Source organism: Hyla sarda, unplaced genomic scaffold, assembly GCF_029499605.1.
Source record: "Hyla sarda isolate aHylSar1 unplaced genomic scaffold, aHylSar1.hap1 scaffold_580, whole genome shotgun sequence".
Taxonomy (NCBI): domain Eukaryota; kingdom Metazoa; phylum Chordata; class Amphibia; order Anura; family Hylidae; genus Hyla; species Hyla sarda.
The window spans coordinates 113914-130391 of record NW_026610593.1 but is presented as its reverse complement, the minus strand read 5'-3'; the positions used below and the strand labels follow the sequence as shown (position 1 = coordinate 130391).

General features: G+C 48.1%; 1 protein-coding gene across 2 annotated transcripts in view; it reads right to left on the bottom strand.

Moving 5' to 3' along the window:
• The window catches only part of LOC130340272 (gastrula zinc finger protein XlCGF26.1-like), a 54978-nt gene that overhangs the window by 11529 nt on the left and 26971 nt on the right, over positions 1-16478 (bottom strand). The window contains exon 1 of one of the 2 annotated variants that reach the window (XM_056554163.1): positions 1553-1742. The exons of the other annotated variant lie outside the window; for it this stretch is intronic. Coding sequence (XP_056410138.1) covers positions 1553-1630 — 78 coding nt within the window. The 5' untranslated portion in view covers positions 1631-1742. Of the gene's footprint in view, positions 1-1552; positions 1743-16478 lie in introns of those variants that run through there. 2 annotated transcript variants of the gene reach the window in all.

Below are 16478 nucleotides of genomic sequence, written 5' to 3'. Positions count from 1 at the left end.
GTTCCTGTGCGGGACCGCCCTTCTTAGGGCGGCCACCCCGCCTAGGTTTAGGGAATAGTATAGACTGCATCTAGGCTTCACACTAGGTCCCCTAGGCCCCTGCAAACCCCCCCCCCCTACACCCCCCCCTTCCTCTATATCTTTTAGGAGGTGACCCTTCTTTTTTCCCATTTGTCACTGTGTCTTGATTACTCCTCTCGCCTGATCTCCCCATGCGTGTCTCTATGCCTGTGCCCATCCGTCATAAAATAAAATGTCCCTATATCACATGGATATTTATATAAGCCCCTCCAATTTTCTCCACACATGTCCCAAATAGTTTCAGATTTACTCTTCACTTTTGACCTACAGTAACACGTTGACAAGTAAGGCTACATTGTTGCAGTATGAGCTAGTTTAAAAACCTTCGGTTCTACTCATTCTTGTAAACCTTGTCCTTTTGTCCGGGCACAGTGGAGTTAATCGGGTTGCCTAGTTACCGCTCTCTAACACAGAGCGGCTACGCATTTCCGGATCGGCGGCGTAAACCGGAAGCTGCGTCCCCCGGGCCCCGCCTCCCTTCCGCCCGGCGATCGGATATTACACAGAACGCCGCGGCGTCTCTCTATGTGCACTGTAGAAGCCGACAGGACTGTACGGCTCCCCGCAACCAAGCGGGTATGCACATGGAGATTATCGTTAGACGCCTAACTGTAAGTAACACGGCTGTTTTTTCTTTCAGGTTAATAATGATTATGCGACGTGACCTGACAGCAGCTTGTGTCTATATGTGCTTTTTTCCAGGGATTGACCATATCCAAAGCGCTCCAGGGTCTGCTATTTGTCTACTTATGACTCTGGATTTTAAGTAATATCAAGAGGCGGTACTATATCACTGCCTGCTTGTGATGAGTGTTTTGTTCCCTGCTATATGTAGACGTGGCTTAGGACTGTACCACTTATAAGCAGGGCTCATCTGGTATATGAAATAACACCCTACCTGTCCCTGAGGAGGTCATGGATGGTGACCGAAACGCGTCGGGCATTAAGGGAAATAATTGATGATGCTAAAATTACAATACTAAACACTCGTGGTCATTTAACAGTGTGTAATTATTGCGTCTTTATGGTGGGGAGACATTATCAGATCTACCCCACACTGTACATTCACATATAATTTATATATATTTTTTAAGATTACTTGATTAAAAGTTAAGTCTTAGTCACTCCTCTCCCCCCCCCCCTTTTCATGTGACATCACTCCCAGAATCCCTCACCTCTCCAGTCATATCCATCTGTTATTACATAGATAAGAATGAGGTCATGTGACATCACTCCCAGAATCCCTCACCTCTCCAGTCATATCCATCTGTTATTATATAGATAAGAATGAGGTCATGTGACACCACTCCCAGAATCCCTCACCTCTCCAGTCATATCCATCTGTTATTATATAGATAAGAATGAGGTCATGTGACATCACTCCCAGAATCCCTCACCTCTCCAGTCATATCCATCTGTTATTACATAGATAAGAATGAGGTCATGTGACATCACTCCAAGAATCCCTCACCTCTCCAGTAAGCCGGAAGAGTATCTGTAGGGTGAGGTTTATGATCCTGTCAGCCATCTTGTTCCTGTCTCTCTCCATGGTTGATGGGTCATCCAGGAGAATTCTCTTATATAGAAGATATCAGCAGAGGATCCTGGATTGGAGAAACCTGAAGGGAAGAAGAGAAGACGATGATAAACCGCACCAGATTCTATGGAGAAATAAAACCCATTTCCTGGAGATAATCTGGGGAAACATCTGAGGAGACATTATAGTCACAATGATTTCGGATGAGTTCTCCTCTATGATGACGTCCTCGGAAATTTACCAGAAAATCTTTCAGAATCTTTGGCGGCAAAAAATCAAATACAGAAGAACAAACACGAGAACACGAAAAGAAAGACAAGAAGGTAAACGTAAAGAAAAGAGAAGGAAAAGGGAGGATAGAGGGTGAAGGGAAACAAGGGGGGAGGAGCATAAGGCGGGAATGGACGACCAATCACATGACCCAGCAATATAGCAGAGAACACGCTGGAGGACACAACAGGACGGCGACTCCACAGGATCCTGGAATCACATCCACAGGGGCCACGTCTGGTAGAATCTATCATGAGACTCATGGATGGCGACTAATCTATCACCTTGGACACCAGAGCCGGAGGAGATGGGAAGATTTATAGGATGTGGGAGATGAAGGGTTAATGTATCATTTTACTATATTTTATCTATAGATCAATGTCTGTCCCCTCCCCCAGAGAGAGGAGAAGATGTCTGGGGGCGGAGTCACCTTTATAGGGCTTCTCTGGGGCTCCAGTGTTCTGAACATTGTGCACAGGATGAGGGGATCGGCCTCTATATAGGGGAGGGGGGGCGATTAACCCTTGTAAGGTTTTATTGTCAGTACAATGCATGGGTCATACCAATGTGCGGGGGGAGGAATATACCATCTGTGCTACTGGAGGGACGTAAGAGAATCCTGACAGGGAGAGAACACACACACCTGTATCTGTAGAGGAGCCGTGTACTTACAGGACCTGCGATGATGTCATGACCATGTGACCAGCCATGTGACCAGTCATGTGACTAGACTGGAGTAGGCGGAGCCAGTGTGGAGTCTGTAGGAGAACAATAGATTTGGCGGTTATGAGTGATTTGCTGGTGAGAAGACAGAACCTTTATTATCGGGGGAGGTAATAGTCTGCAGGGGCCAAGTAATAGTCTGCAGGGGCCGAGTAATAGTCTGCAGGGGCCAAGTAATACTCTGCAGGGGCCGAGTAATAGTCTGCAGGGGCCGAGTAATACTCTGCAGGGGCCAAGTAATACTCTGCAGGGGCCGAGTAATAGTCTGCAGGGGCCAAGTAATACTCTGCAGGGGCCAAGTAATAGTCTGCAGGGGCCAAGTAATAGTCTGCAGGGGCCAAGTAATAGTCTGCAGGGGCCAAGTAATAGTCTGCAGGGGCCAAGTAATACTCTGCAGGGGCCGAGTAATACTCTGCAGGGGCCAAGTAATAGTCTGCAGGGGCCAAGTAATAGTCTGCAGGGAGCCAAGTAATAGTCTGCAGGGGCCAAGTAATAGTCTGCAGGGGCCGAGTAATAGTCTGCAGGGGCCGAGTAATAGTCTGCAGGGGCCAAGTAATAGTCTGCAGGGGCCGAGTAATAGTCTGCAGGGGCCGAGTAATAGTCTGCAGGGGCCAAGTAATAGTCTGCAGGGGCCAAGTAATAGTCTGCAGGGACCAAGTAATAGTCTGCAGGGACCAAGTAATAGTCTGCAGGGACCAAGTAATACTCTTCAGGGGCCAAGTAATACTCTGCAGGGGCCGAGTAATAGTCTGCAGGGGCCAAGTAATACTCTGCAGGGAGCCAAGTAATAGTCTGCAGGGGCCGAGTAATAGTCTGCAGGGAGCCAAGTAATACTCTGCAGGGACCAAGTAATAGTCTGCAGGGGCCAAGTAATAGTCTGCAGGGGGCCAAGTAATACTCTGCAGGGAGCCAAGTAATAGTCTGCAGGGGCCGAGTAATAGTCTGCAGGGAGCCGAGTAATAGTCTGCAGGGACCCGAGTAATACTCTGCAGGGGCCAAGTAATAGTCTGCAGGGGGCCAAGTAATACTCTGCAGGGGACAAGTAATACTCTGCAGGGGCCAAGTAATACTCTGCAGGGGCCAAGTAATACTCTGCAGGGGCCGAGTAATACTCTGCAGGGGGCCGAGTAATAGTCTGCAGGGGACCGAGTAATACTCTGCAGGGGGCCGAGTAATACTCTGCAGGGGGCCGAGTAATGATCTGCAGGGGGGCGAGTAATGCTCTGCAGGGGGCCGAGTGATGCTCTGCAGGGGCCCGAGTGATACTCTGCAGGGGGCCCGAGTGATGCTCTGCAGGGGCCCGAGTGATGCTCTGCAGGGGCCCGAGTAATACTCTGCAGGGGCCAAGTAATACTCTGCAGGGACCGAGTGATACTCTGCAGGGGGCCCGAGTGATGCTCTGCAGGGGCCCGAGTAATGCTCTGCAGGGGCCCGAGTAATGCTCTGCAGGGGCCCGAGTAATACTCTGCAGGGGCCCGAGTAATACTCTGCAGGGGGCCCGAGTAATGCTCTGCAGGGGACCCGAGTAATGCTCTGCAGGGGCCCGAGTAATGCTCTGCAGGGGGCCGAGTAATGCTCTGCAGGGGGCCGAGTAATACTCTGCAGGGGCCAAGTAATACTCTGCAGGGGGCCAAGTAATACTCTGCAGGGGACAAGTAATACTCTGCAGGGGCCAAGTAATACTCTGCAGGGGACAAGTAATACTCTGCAGGGGCCGAGTAATACTCTGCAGGGGGCCGAGTAATAGTCTGCAGGGGACCGAGTAATACTCTGCAGGGGGCCGAGTAATACTCTGCAGGGGGCCGAGTAATGATCTGCAGGGGGCCGAGTAATGCTCTGCAGGGGGCCGAGTGATGCTCTGCAGGGGCCCGAGTGATACTCTGCAGGGGGCCCGAGTGATGCTCTGCAGGGGCCCGAGTGATGCTCTGCAGGGGCCCGAGTAATGCTCTGCAGGGGCCCGAGTAATGCTCTGCAGGGGCCCGAGTAATACTCTGCAGGGGCCCGAGTAATACTCTGCAGGGGGCCCGAGTAATGCTCTGCAGGGGACCCGAGTAATGCTCTGCAGGGGCCCGAGTAATGCTCTGCAGGGGGCCGAGTAATGCTCTGCAGGGGGCCGAGTAATACTCTGCAGGGGGCCCGAGTAATGCTCTGCAGGGGGCCCGAGTAATGCTCTGCAGGGGGCTATAGAGCCGGTCTGGAGTCTGCAAGAAGCACAATTCATATCCCCAGAGGCTTATGAGTTGTTGTTGTTGTAATGCTCTGCGGGGGGGGGTTGTAATGCTCTGCAGGGGTTGCTGTAATGCTCTGCGGGGGGAGGGGGTTGCTGTAACGCTCTGCGGGGGGGGGTTTGCTGTAACGCTCTGCGGGGGGAGGGGGTTGCTGTAACGCTCTGCGGGGGGAGGGGGTTGCTGTAACGCTCTGCGGGGGTTGCTGTAACGCTCTGCGGGGGGAGGGGGTGCTGTAATGCTTCTTGCAGACACCAAGAGAACCTCTGCAGATCATTACAGCAACCCCCATCCCCCCCCCCCCCGCAGAGCATTACAGCAAGCCACTCATAAGCCTCTGGGGATATGATCTGTGCTTCTCGCAGACTCCAGACCGGCTCTATAGGCCCCTGCAGAGTATTACTTGTCCCCTGCAGAGCATTAGTCGGCCCCCCGGCAGAGTATTAGTCGGGGCCCCCGGCAGAGTATTAGTCGGGGCCCCCGGCAGAGTATTAGTCGGGGCCCCCGGCAGAGTATTAGTCGGGGCCCCCGGCAGAGTATTAGTCGGGGCCCCCGGCAGAGTATTAGTCGGGGCCCCCGGCAGAGTATTAGTCGGGCCCCCGGCAGAGTATTAGTCGGGCCCCCGGCAGAGTATTAGTCGGGCCCCCCGGCAGAGTATTAGTCGGGCCCCCGGCAGAGTATTAGTCGGGCCCCCGGCAGAGTATTAGTCGGGCCCCCGGCAGAGTATTAGTCGGGCCCCCGGCAGAGTATTAGTCGGGCCCCCATGCAGAATATTAGTCGGGGCCCCCTGCAGAGTATTACTCGGCCCCCCGCAGAGTATTAGTCGGGGCCCCCGGCAGAGTATTACTCGGGCCCCCTGCAGAGTATTACTCGGGCCCCCCTGCAGAGTATTAGTCGGCCCCCCTGCAGAGTATTAGTCGGCCCCCCTGCAGAGTATTAGTCGGGCCCCCCTGCAGAGTATTAGTCGGCCCCCCTGCAGAGTATTAGTCGGCCCCCCTGCAGAGTATTACTCGGCCCCCTGCAGAGTATTACTCGGCCCCCTGCAGAGTATTACTCGGGCCCCCCTGCAGAGCATTACTCGGTCCCCCCGCAGAGTATTACTCGGTCCCCCCGGCAGAGTATTACTTAGGCTACATTCACACTATGTGGCTTTTTTTCTCTTTGACCTTTGCCCTTATCGCCCGTTATTGTAACGGATCCTAACGGGAGTCGCCATAACGGGTAAAGAGGATCCGATCACATGACTGTGATTCCTGTAACATCCGTTATAATTCATAAAGACGTCACATGTCACATTCTTCTCCCGCTATCCTCCTAATGGACGTCACCTACCGGACACAAACGGCGCCAAACACCCCCCAAGAGAACCCCTCCCCCGCTACTAAAGGTCTTCTGCCCCTCCCCCACAAACCGCTCTAAGGGGATTTATTATTAGTGGGAGGAGATTTCTCTTTTCTATCTGTAGCGCAATTGTTTGCGCAGTGAGTTATTTTGCGTCTTTTTTGATAGAGCAAAAAGCAAGGACTCGGTATTTGTGTATTGTGGAATGTATTGTGCGGTGGAAACTAATTTATCGTGTGCGTTTTTATTGTTTTGACGCATTTTTTTATTTTTTTTTTTAACTGCAAAAATACAAAAAGGACGCGTAGGAAAGTGTTCTACCGAGACACCGGGGGATGCAGGAGCCGTCCTCAACACTGCTAAACTACAACTACTCCCATCATGGAACATAGTCAGTCCCATGATGGGAGTAGTTGTAGCAGCGCTGAGGGACGGCACTTGCACATCCCCCCCAGACTCTTGGGACAGTTAGGACTACTACTCCCATCATGGACAGACTCCGCCCATAATGGGAGTTATAGTACAGGTGCAGGTCATTCTATAGAGACGCTGCGATCCGCATTTATTAGCTGCACAAGCCGGCAGCACATGTGACTCCACTGCGCTCCCCACCGGCTCCTGTATACGCTGTCATAAGTCCTAATCCCCGCCGCCGGGAGCTCTGATTGGTGGATAGCTATTGACCAATCAGAGCTCCCATCTCCCGGCGGTGGGGATTATGAATTATGACAGTGTATACAGGAGCCGGCGGGGAGCGCAGTGGAGTCACATGTACTGCCGGCTTGTGCAGCTAATAAATGCGGATCGCAGTGGGTCTCTATAGAATGACCTGCTGTGATCGGCCCCTGGACTATAACTTCCATCTTGGGCGGAGTCTGTCCATGATGGGAGTAGTAATCCTAACTCTCCAAAAAGAGTCCCGCACCGGGGGATGTGCAAGTGCCATCTCTCATCGCTGCGGCACAACTACTCCCATCATGGGACAGACTCTGGCCCCTGATGGGAGTAGTAGTCCAAGGGCAGAGGGACAGATCGAAAGGGGGTCTCACTCCTGAGACCTTTACTGCTCCGCCCCCAAGTGATGTCATTAGGGGGCGGAGCTACACAGTCCAGGCCTGACTTTGTTCACATTATGCATTTTGCATAATGAGAACAGAACCTTTCTGGCAGTGTGTTACCAAACAGGGAGACTCCAGCTGTTGCTTAACTACAGCCCCCATGATGGGAGTTGTAGTTTAGCAACAATTGGAGGCTCCCTGTTTAGGAACACGCTGCATTATGTGCGCTCTCTCCAGGGGAGAGTGCAAAAAATTTACTAACCTATATTTCTTTTTCTTTTCATCTTCTTTAGGATACGTGATGGCGGAGGACTGCGACGATGACCAGCGTTTTTTTTTCTTTCAATAAAATAGTTAACAAGGGCTGTGGGGAGTGTTTTTATCTTACAATGTCTTGTGTCAGGCTGTTGCTACTTGGTTGGTATCTGGTTGATACTGAAAATATGGGGGAACCCTATGCGGTTTTTTTAAGTAAAAAAAAAAACGTGGTTCCCCCTATTTTCAGTATTAGCCAGATACCAACCAAGCAGCAACAGATGTTACCAGGGTGAGCAAGTACCATTGTTACTGGCCCTCCCAGCCTAAATAACACAAGCCTGTTACCGCCTAGGCCCAGGAGCGCCATTTTTGATGCTCCAGGCCTGTTGGTATTTGTTCTTCTCAGCACCCCTGTGGTGGTGGTGGGTAATGGGGTAATAATTGGGGGTTAGCTCTAAGCCCCAGCTTAGTAATGGATTCGGTCTACCAGACAGCTTCCACTACTAAGCCCGATAATTCAATTATAAAAAAAAAACGGCACCTTGCAAAAAAAAAATCTTAGTTAAAAAAGAAAAAGCTGCTCATCGTCACAATCCACCGAATCTGACGTAGTCCTCCTCATTCACGTATCTGATATGAGAAAGAAAAAAGGTTAGTACATTTTTGGCGCTCTCCCCTGGGGTGTTCCTAAACAGGGAGCCTCTAATTGTTGACGTGTGCCTACTGTATCCTGTATATACAGTCATCTATAGATGGCTGTATATACAGGATAGCACACAAAGACTTAACCCAGAACTGCTCAGCAGCAGCGTGGGTTAACTCTTTTCTTGCTGGGCTCCTGTATAGTATACATGGGTACACTATGCAACCCTGTAGACTATACAGCCAGCAGAGGTAAGTAGTGATGCTCTGCTATAGGTATATACTATACATCACTCATTACGTCCTTACACTCTGTGGACCGGGCGCTCTGCATCTGACCCACAGAGCGGTACCTGAAGGCAGTGAAAAAATTGCCACAGGGTACAAAAATGACCAACCAAAATGGCGGCATGAACAAGTGTGACAGAGGATCGGGAGTAGCTGTGGCAGCGAGCGTTGGTGGCGGAGACAGCGGTAGCAGTGGCTGTCTGGGTATGCTGGGAGTTGTAGTTTGCAACAACTGGAGACACACTGATTGGGAAACAGTTAGGGTCTATTTCCTAACTCAATGTTTCCCAACCCGTGTGCCTCCAGCTGTTGCAAAACCACAACTCACAGCATCTGCTGAAAGACCGTGCATGCTGGGAGTTGTAGTTTTGCAACAGCTGAAGGCTTGCCCAGCCCCCTACAATCACACGGTCAGGTTTACAGAGAGTTTCCAGCTTCAAGTTTGAGCTGTGGCAAATTTTCTGCCACCAAACTTCAAGCAGAAAACTCGCTGTGAACCCGACTGTGTGACTGTACCCTAAAAACACTACACTACAACAACGACCCCATAGAAATGAAAAATGTCTTGTACGGCACTGTTTCCAAAACATAGTTCATAAGGTTGAAAAAAGAGCAGAGTCCATCAAGTTCAACCTATAACCCTAATGAGTCCATTCTGCGTTGATCCAGAGGAGGCAAAAAACCCTCAGACTAGAGGTAAAAATTCCTTCCCGACTCCAAATATGGCATCAAAATAAATCCCTGGATCAACGTTCTGTCCCTATAAATCTAATATACATAATCTGTAATGTTATTATTCTCCAAAAATACATCCAGACCCCTTTTATATTCTTTTACAGAGTTCACCATGACCTCCTCCTCCGGGAGAGAATTCCACAGTCTCACTGCTCTTACAGTAAAGAACCCCCGTCTGTGCTGGTGTAGAAACCTTCTTTCCTCTAGACGTAGAGGATGCCCCCTTGTTATAGATACAGTCCTGGGTATAAATAGATCATGGAGAGATCTCTGTACTGTCCTGATATATTATATATATTATTAGGTCACCTCCTTGTTATAGATACAGTCCTGGGTATAAATAGATCATGGAGAGATCTCTGTACTGTCCCCTGATATATTATATATATTATTAGGTCACCTCCTTGTTATAGATACAGTCCTGGGTATAAATAGATCATGGAGAGATCTCTGTACGGTCCTGAAATATTATATATATTATTAGGTCACCTCCTTGTTATATATACAGTCCTGGGTATAAATAGATCATGGAGAGATCTCTGTACTGTCCTGATATATTATATATATATATATTATTAGGACGCCCCCTTGTTATAGATACAGTCCTGGGTATAAATAGATCATGGAGAGATCTCTGTACTGTCCTGATATATTATATATATTATTAGGTCACCTCCTTGTTATATATACAGTCCTGGGTATAAATAGATCATGGAGAGATCTCTGTACTGTCCTGATATATTATATATATATTATTAGGTCTCCTCCTTGTTATAGATACAGTCCTGGGTATAAATAGGTCATGGAGAGATCAATGTACTGTCCTGATATATTATATATATATTATTAGGTCACCTCCTTGTTATAGATACAGTCCTGGGTATAAATAGATCATGGAGAGATCTCTGTACTGTCCTGATATATTATATATATTATTAGGTCACCTCCTTGTTATATATACAGTCCTGGGTATAAATAGATCATGGAGAGATCTCTGTACTGTCCTGATATATTATATATATTATTAGGTCACCTCCTTGTTATATATACAGTCCTGGGTATAAATAGATCATGGAGAGATCTCTGTACGGTCCCTGATATATTTATACATAGTTATTAGGTCGCCCCTAAGTCTTCTTTTTTCTAAACTAAATAACCCTAATTCTGATAATCTTTCTGGGTACTGTAGTCCTCCCATTCCCCGTATTACCCTGGTCGTCCTTCCAGCTGTTGCAAAATAAGAACTCCCTGTATTTCTGGACAGTCATTGACTGTCTAGGCCTGCTGGGAGTTTTGCAACAGCTGGAGGCACCCTGTTTGGGAAACACTGCCGTAGGGTATTTTTGGGTGAAGGAGACAAGCGCTATGCAGGCATCCGGGTCCACCCTTATGAAAATTAACTTTTGCTCTCTCACTCTGGAGCTCTGTCATATTTCGAAGCAACAGTTTAGGGCCACATATGGGGAGACATTTTTGGTGGCTTTTTCTCCTTTTACCCCTTATGAAAAAATAAACCTGGGGTCTACACCAGCATGTTAGTGTAAAATGTTTTCCTTTTTTACACTAACATGCTGGTGTTGCCCCATACTTTTCATCTTCATAAGAGGTAAAAGGGGAAAAAAAAGACCCCCAAAATTTGTAACACAATTTCTCCAGGTGTTTGACAAATTTTCCTTAAAGTTGGACTTGAAAATGAAAAATGTTATTTATTTCAGTTAAATGCTGGTGTTACCCCAAAGTTTTATTATTATTATTTTTTATTCAAACAATATTTTATTTTTGTCAAATAACATTGAAGGCATCAATACAATAGTCAAGCTGTATATATCACAGCGCAGAAAGCATCAACAGCAAAACATGAACATATATAATAGTCTGTAGTGGAGAAACAGTCTCCTAGGACCCGTAGACGGTGACCAAGGTCACAGAACAGGGGGAGGGGAGGGACACAACAAAGGAGGGGGTGAGGGCACGGAAAAGAAGAGAGATCCAGAGGTACAAGAAGGGGTACAATGCTCCAGAAGACACAGCAATGAGGTCATCCTAATCATACCCCAAAGTTTTCATTTTCACAAGGGGTAATAGAAAAAAGCCTCCCAAAATTTGTAGCAATTTTTCTTCTGAGTTAGGGTATGTTCACACTGAGGAATTGGAGAGGAATTTCCATGAGTAATTCTGCTCGCTTTTTTCCTCTCCAAATCATTCAGCAGTGAAATCCCCATAGAGTTGTACAGAATTTCTGCCCCTCAGTTCACACTGAAGAATTTCCTCAAGCAGAATTATGACGAGGACGTCTGTTGTGCTTGAAGAAAGAACATGTTCTTTCAGGCGGAATCAGCATCGTTCTCCCATAGAGATCAATGTAATTTTTTTTTTAAGTCAGAAGCATTTCCGCACGGAATTTGCGTGTAATTTCCGCATGAAAAAAAAAAGAGGAGCATTTATGAATAAAAAAAAATACATATATTACGCCCACTCTCCGCCCACTTTTTATTCAGCAGCCATTTTGAGATTCTCATTTCTGATTCTGTGACTGTATTCAGAGTCTGTGAATAATCTCTCTGAGAAAAATGCTAAATTTTCACTAAAAATGAGTGGAAACGCCCCTGAAAATCAGTCTGTGGAAATGGCCACTGGAACTCCTCCCACTCTTGATACTCCTCCTCTTCATGAAACCTGCATTTCCGCGCGAAATCGCTGCTAATTCTGAGCGGAAAAAAAACTATTTTGGGGTGGAAATCTTCAGTGTGATTTCCGCCCCAATTCGTCAGTGTGAACATAAAGGAAATACCCCATGTGTGGACGTAAAGTGCTCTGCTGGTGCACTACAGGGCTCAGAAGAGAAGGAGCGCCATTGGGCTTTTGGAGAGAGAATTTGGCTGGAATTGAAGGCCACGTGTGTTTACAAAGCCCCCATACTGCCAGAACAATGGACCCCCCCACATGTGACCCCATTTTGGAAACTACACCCCTCACAGAATGTTACAAGGGGTAAAGTATTTATGCCCCACAGGTGTCTGACAGGTTTTTGGAAGGGTAGTCCGTGAAAATGAAAAATGTTCTCTTGGGGGTTTACAGATGCTGAACTACAACACCAGAGATGAAAACTTATCATCTAGGGACGAGCGAATCGACTTCGGATGCTTCATCGGGAGTGGATTCATATAAAACTTTGTTGTAATATTGTAAGGAGCGGGAGCATAAGCTATATCCTAATCATCAGATGCACCAGGTCCTTTATCCTATAGTATCAGCCTTTTTATGTATTATAAGCTATTTCCTAATCATCAGATGGACCAGGTCCTTTATCCTATAGTATCAGCCTTTTTATGTATTATAAGCTATTTCCTAATCATCAGATAGACTAGGTCCTTTATCCTATAGTATCAGCCTTTTTATGTATTATAAGCTATTTCCTAATCATCAGATGGACCAGGTCCTTTATCCTATAGTATCCAGCCTTTTTATGTAGTATAAGCTATTTCCTAGTCATCAGATGGACCGGGTCCTTTATCCTATAGTATCCAGCCTTTTTTTTTTTACTTTTTCAAAACAATTTATTGAAACAAAACAGAAAACAAACAGATGGACAGTACATCAGTAAATAAAAATGAAGACAAAAAAAGAAAAACAGGGCAGCGGCCCCCAACGCATACATTAGAGTAGTGACAGCACATGTGAATGAGAATACAGCTATTAAAATGTGGCAAATAAGTAGTAAGCGTCACCAGTACGTAGTCTAGTAACCAAGCATCCGCTCAGCTGCAACAATATGAAGGCACAATGTAACGCACATTAACAATGATAGAACATGGGTGAGAGAGCCGTTAGGGACAAGGAGATATGCTATACCATCCATTCTCAATCATTGAGAATGGACCACAGACACAGCCGGGAAGGAGGGGAAAGGATTGGGGAGGGGGGGGGGGAATCGGGACCTACGGAGGGAGCTCAGCGGCGTTAGGACAGGAGCCTAGGAACAGGGCGCTAAATTCACCTTCTGTATCACCTGCAGCACCCCTGTCCAGAAAGGGAGAAGAAGGGAGCAATCCACCCAAACATGGGACATCGTCCCAGGGGCCGTGCCACACCTCCAGCACACCTCAGGGACCGCAGGGAAACACCGATGCAGCAATGCAGGCACACGGTACCACCGCAAAACAATTTTATAGTTGGTTTCTTGCAATTTCACAGAGACAGAAACCCCATGGCAAAGTGCTTAGATTTTAGTCCAATCTTGTGCGCCAAAGGTGAGGCCCAGCTCCCGCGACCACCCCCCCTGGTGGGCCAGCAAGGGCGCCCCAGCACCGGACAGTAAAATGGCATAGATCACAGACACTAAGTGTCCAGGAGCCGCCGGAGCAAGGCACAGAGACTCAAAAGGTAGGGGGGACCTATGAAGATCCAGTGACTGTTTCCAAGTAGCGTAGAAGTGTGAAAGTTGGGTGTACTGCCATGAGTGAACAGGAGTGGGGGAACCACTCTGGAGAACCTCCAGTAAGGACTTCAGGGAACCCGAGTGAAGAACATGGGTAAACAGAAACACCTCCCCTTTAACCCTATCCAGGAAGGGGCGTGGTAAGTTACCCGGAGAGAAATCAGGATTGTCACGAATAGGCGTCGGGACCGTTGGGGCGCAGGAGACCCGCTCTACCAAAGGAGGGAAGGCACACCCTGAGCACAGATCGTGCCACAAAAGGGAGGCTCGCCATACGAGCAGTCGACCAATACGACATGCGCAGCCATGGGAGCGAAGTCAGCGGGATAGGTGAGAGCAGGGCCTCCAAACGAACCCAAAGTTTCCCCTGCCGGTGATGGAACCAGTCCACCACCCGCGTCGCGACAGCCGCTAGATAATAGAGGTGAGAATCCGGGAGGGCAAGCCCTCCTTCAGATTTGGGACGCACAAGAGACTTGCGAGCCACACGGGGCCCCGTAGTACCCCAGACATATTTAGTAAACAGCCTATCCAGGGACAGGAAAAACGACCTCGGAAGGGGAATGGGTAAAGTCTGGAAAAGATACAGGAGGCGAGGAAGAAGGTTCATTTTAATAATGTTAACCCAGCCCAATCCAGGAGAAATCTCGCCTATCCCATTTAGACAGATCAGCCGAGAAAGAGGAGAGCAGTGAACGGTAATTCAGGTCATATATGCGAGAGAGGTCACCCGGGACCTGGATCCCCAGATAACGAAAGGAGGAGGATTCCCATTTAAAGGGGAAGAGGTGGCGAAGGGAGGAGACTCTAAGAGGCCCTAAGGAGACATCAAGAGCTACACTTTTAGTAATATTCAGCTTAAAGTTACTAAATCTACCATAATCTTCAAGGAGAGAGAGAAGCGCAGGCAAGCTTGCTTCCGGTTCTGTAATATACAATAAGAGGTCATCGGCAAAAGCCGCACATTTGACCTGCATCCCCCTGATCTCAATCCCCCGAATCCCTTCACAAGATCTGATGGCCTGTATTAAATGCTCCATAACAAGTACATATAAAAGGGGTGAAAGGGGGCATCCCTGTCTAGTCCCATTCCCAATAACAAATGGGAAAGACAAAGACCCATTAATTCGTACTTTAGCTTGGGGCGAGTGATATAAAGCCATAATGCGCTGTAACATCAAATGGGCCTAGACGCCTTTTCGGCATCCAGAGACAACAGCATGCACTGAACACCAGCGGACAGCACATGATCCATCAGAGAAAAGGTCTTAAGTGTATTATCCCGTGCTTCTCTAGCAGGGACAAATCCAACCTGGTCCGGGTGGACTAGGGTCCCCAACAGGGGGGAAAGTCGGAGGGCCAGCATTTTGGCATACAGCTTGGCGTCAACATTAATCAGAGAAATTGACCTATAACTCTGGCAGAGATTCGGGTCCTTCCCTTCTTTAGGCATAACTGAAATATATGCTTGGAGAAAAGAGGGGGGGAAAGGGGAGGCCTCTGAAACGGCATTAAACGCCCGGAGCAGGCACGGAGACAAATCAGAGCTAAGAAGCTTGTAAAATTTGGATGTGTAGCCATCCGGGCCAGGAGCTTTGCCCGAGGGTAAGCCAGAGATAGCTGCCGACACCTCCTCGAGCGTGAAAGGCCGTTCCAGATCAACCAGGTCCTCATCTGACAGAATAGGCAGTGCAGTGGATTGGATATAGGAAGAAAGGTTCAACTGAGGGCCCAAGGGGGGGGGGGGGGGAGTCCAAGTTATAAAGATTCGCATAGTATGACCTAAAGCGTCCAAGATATGAGAGGTAAGATGCACGAGGTCACCAGAAGGGGATTTGACAGATGGAATGTACAGGACAGCCCACTTATCCCTAAGAGCTCTAGCTAAAAACCTCCCTGCCCTGTTACCCCACTCGAACGAGACACTAGAGCAGATCTGACGGTACCGATTGTATTTCTTATCTGTGCGTACCTGAACGTCCTTCCGCACTTTGATCAAGTCTCGGAGGACACTCTCAGAAAGAGTCGCCTTATGCTGAGACTCAAGAATGTGTAATTGTGCGAGAAGGTCTTTTAGTTTTTGGGACGCTTCTCGCTTCAGGCGGGACCCATGTTGGATCAGGACTCCACGCAGTACACACTTCAATGCTTCCCACTGGCACTGAGGCGAGGTGGAATCAGTCGAGTGGTCTATGACGAAGTTAGAAATCGCTGCTTTCAGATCAGCAAGGCACAGCGGGTCGGAGAGAAGCGATTCATTGAGTCTCCACATAAAGTCCCTCCTCTGGCTATTGGGGAGAGAAAGGTCACAGAATTCCGGGGCATGGTCAGAAAATATTATAATGCCTATAGAGGTAGAAAGGACCTGTGGGAGAAGGCAATGGCTAACAAAAATTTGGTCTAATCGTGTGTAAACCTGACGGGCATGGGAATAAAAGGTAGAGTCACGTGTATCCGGGTGTGATAATCTCCACGGGTCAGCCAATTGCATAGAAAAAAGAAGGCGACGGATCTTGTTCAGTTGCACGCGGGACAAGGTGGAGGTCCCAGAGGAGCAATCTAGGGAAGGAAGCATAGATACATTAAAATCCCCGGAGACCAGCAGAACCCCCTGGGAAAATAACAGTAAATCATCCAGGGTCGCTTGTAATAAGGACACCTGACCATGGTTTGGAGCATAGATATTAGCTATGGTGTAAGTCCTACCGAGGATAGAGCATTTGACAAAAACGTAGCAGCCTTCATTATCAGTCTTGGAATCTAAAACCTCTACAGCAAGAGACTTGTGAAACAGAAGCGCCACCCCCTTAACTTTATGGGACGGATCACAACTAGTGAACCAAGTGGGGTAATATCTATTACGGAGGACTGCTTACATGGTC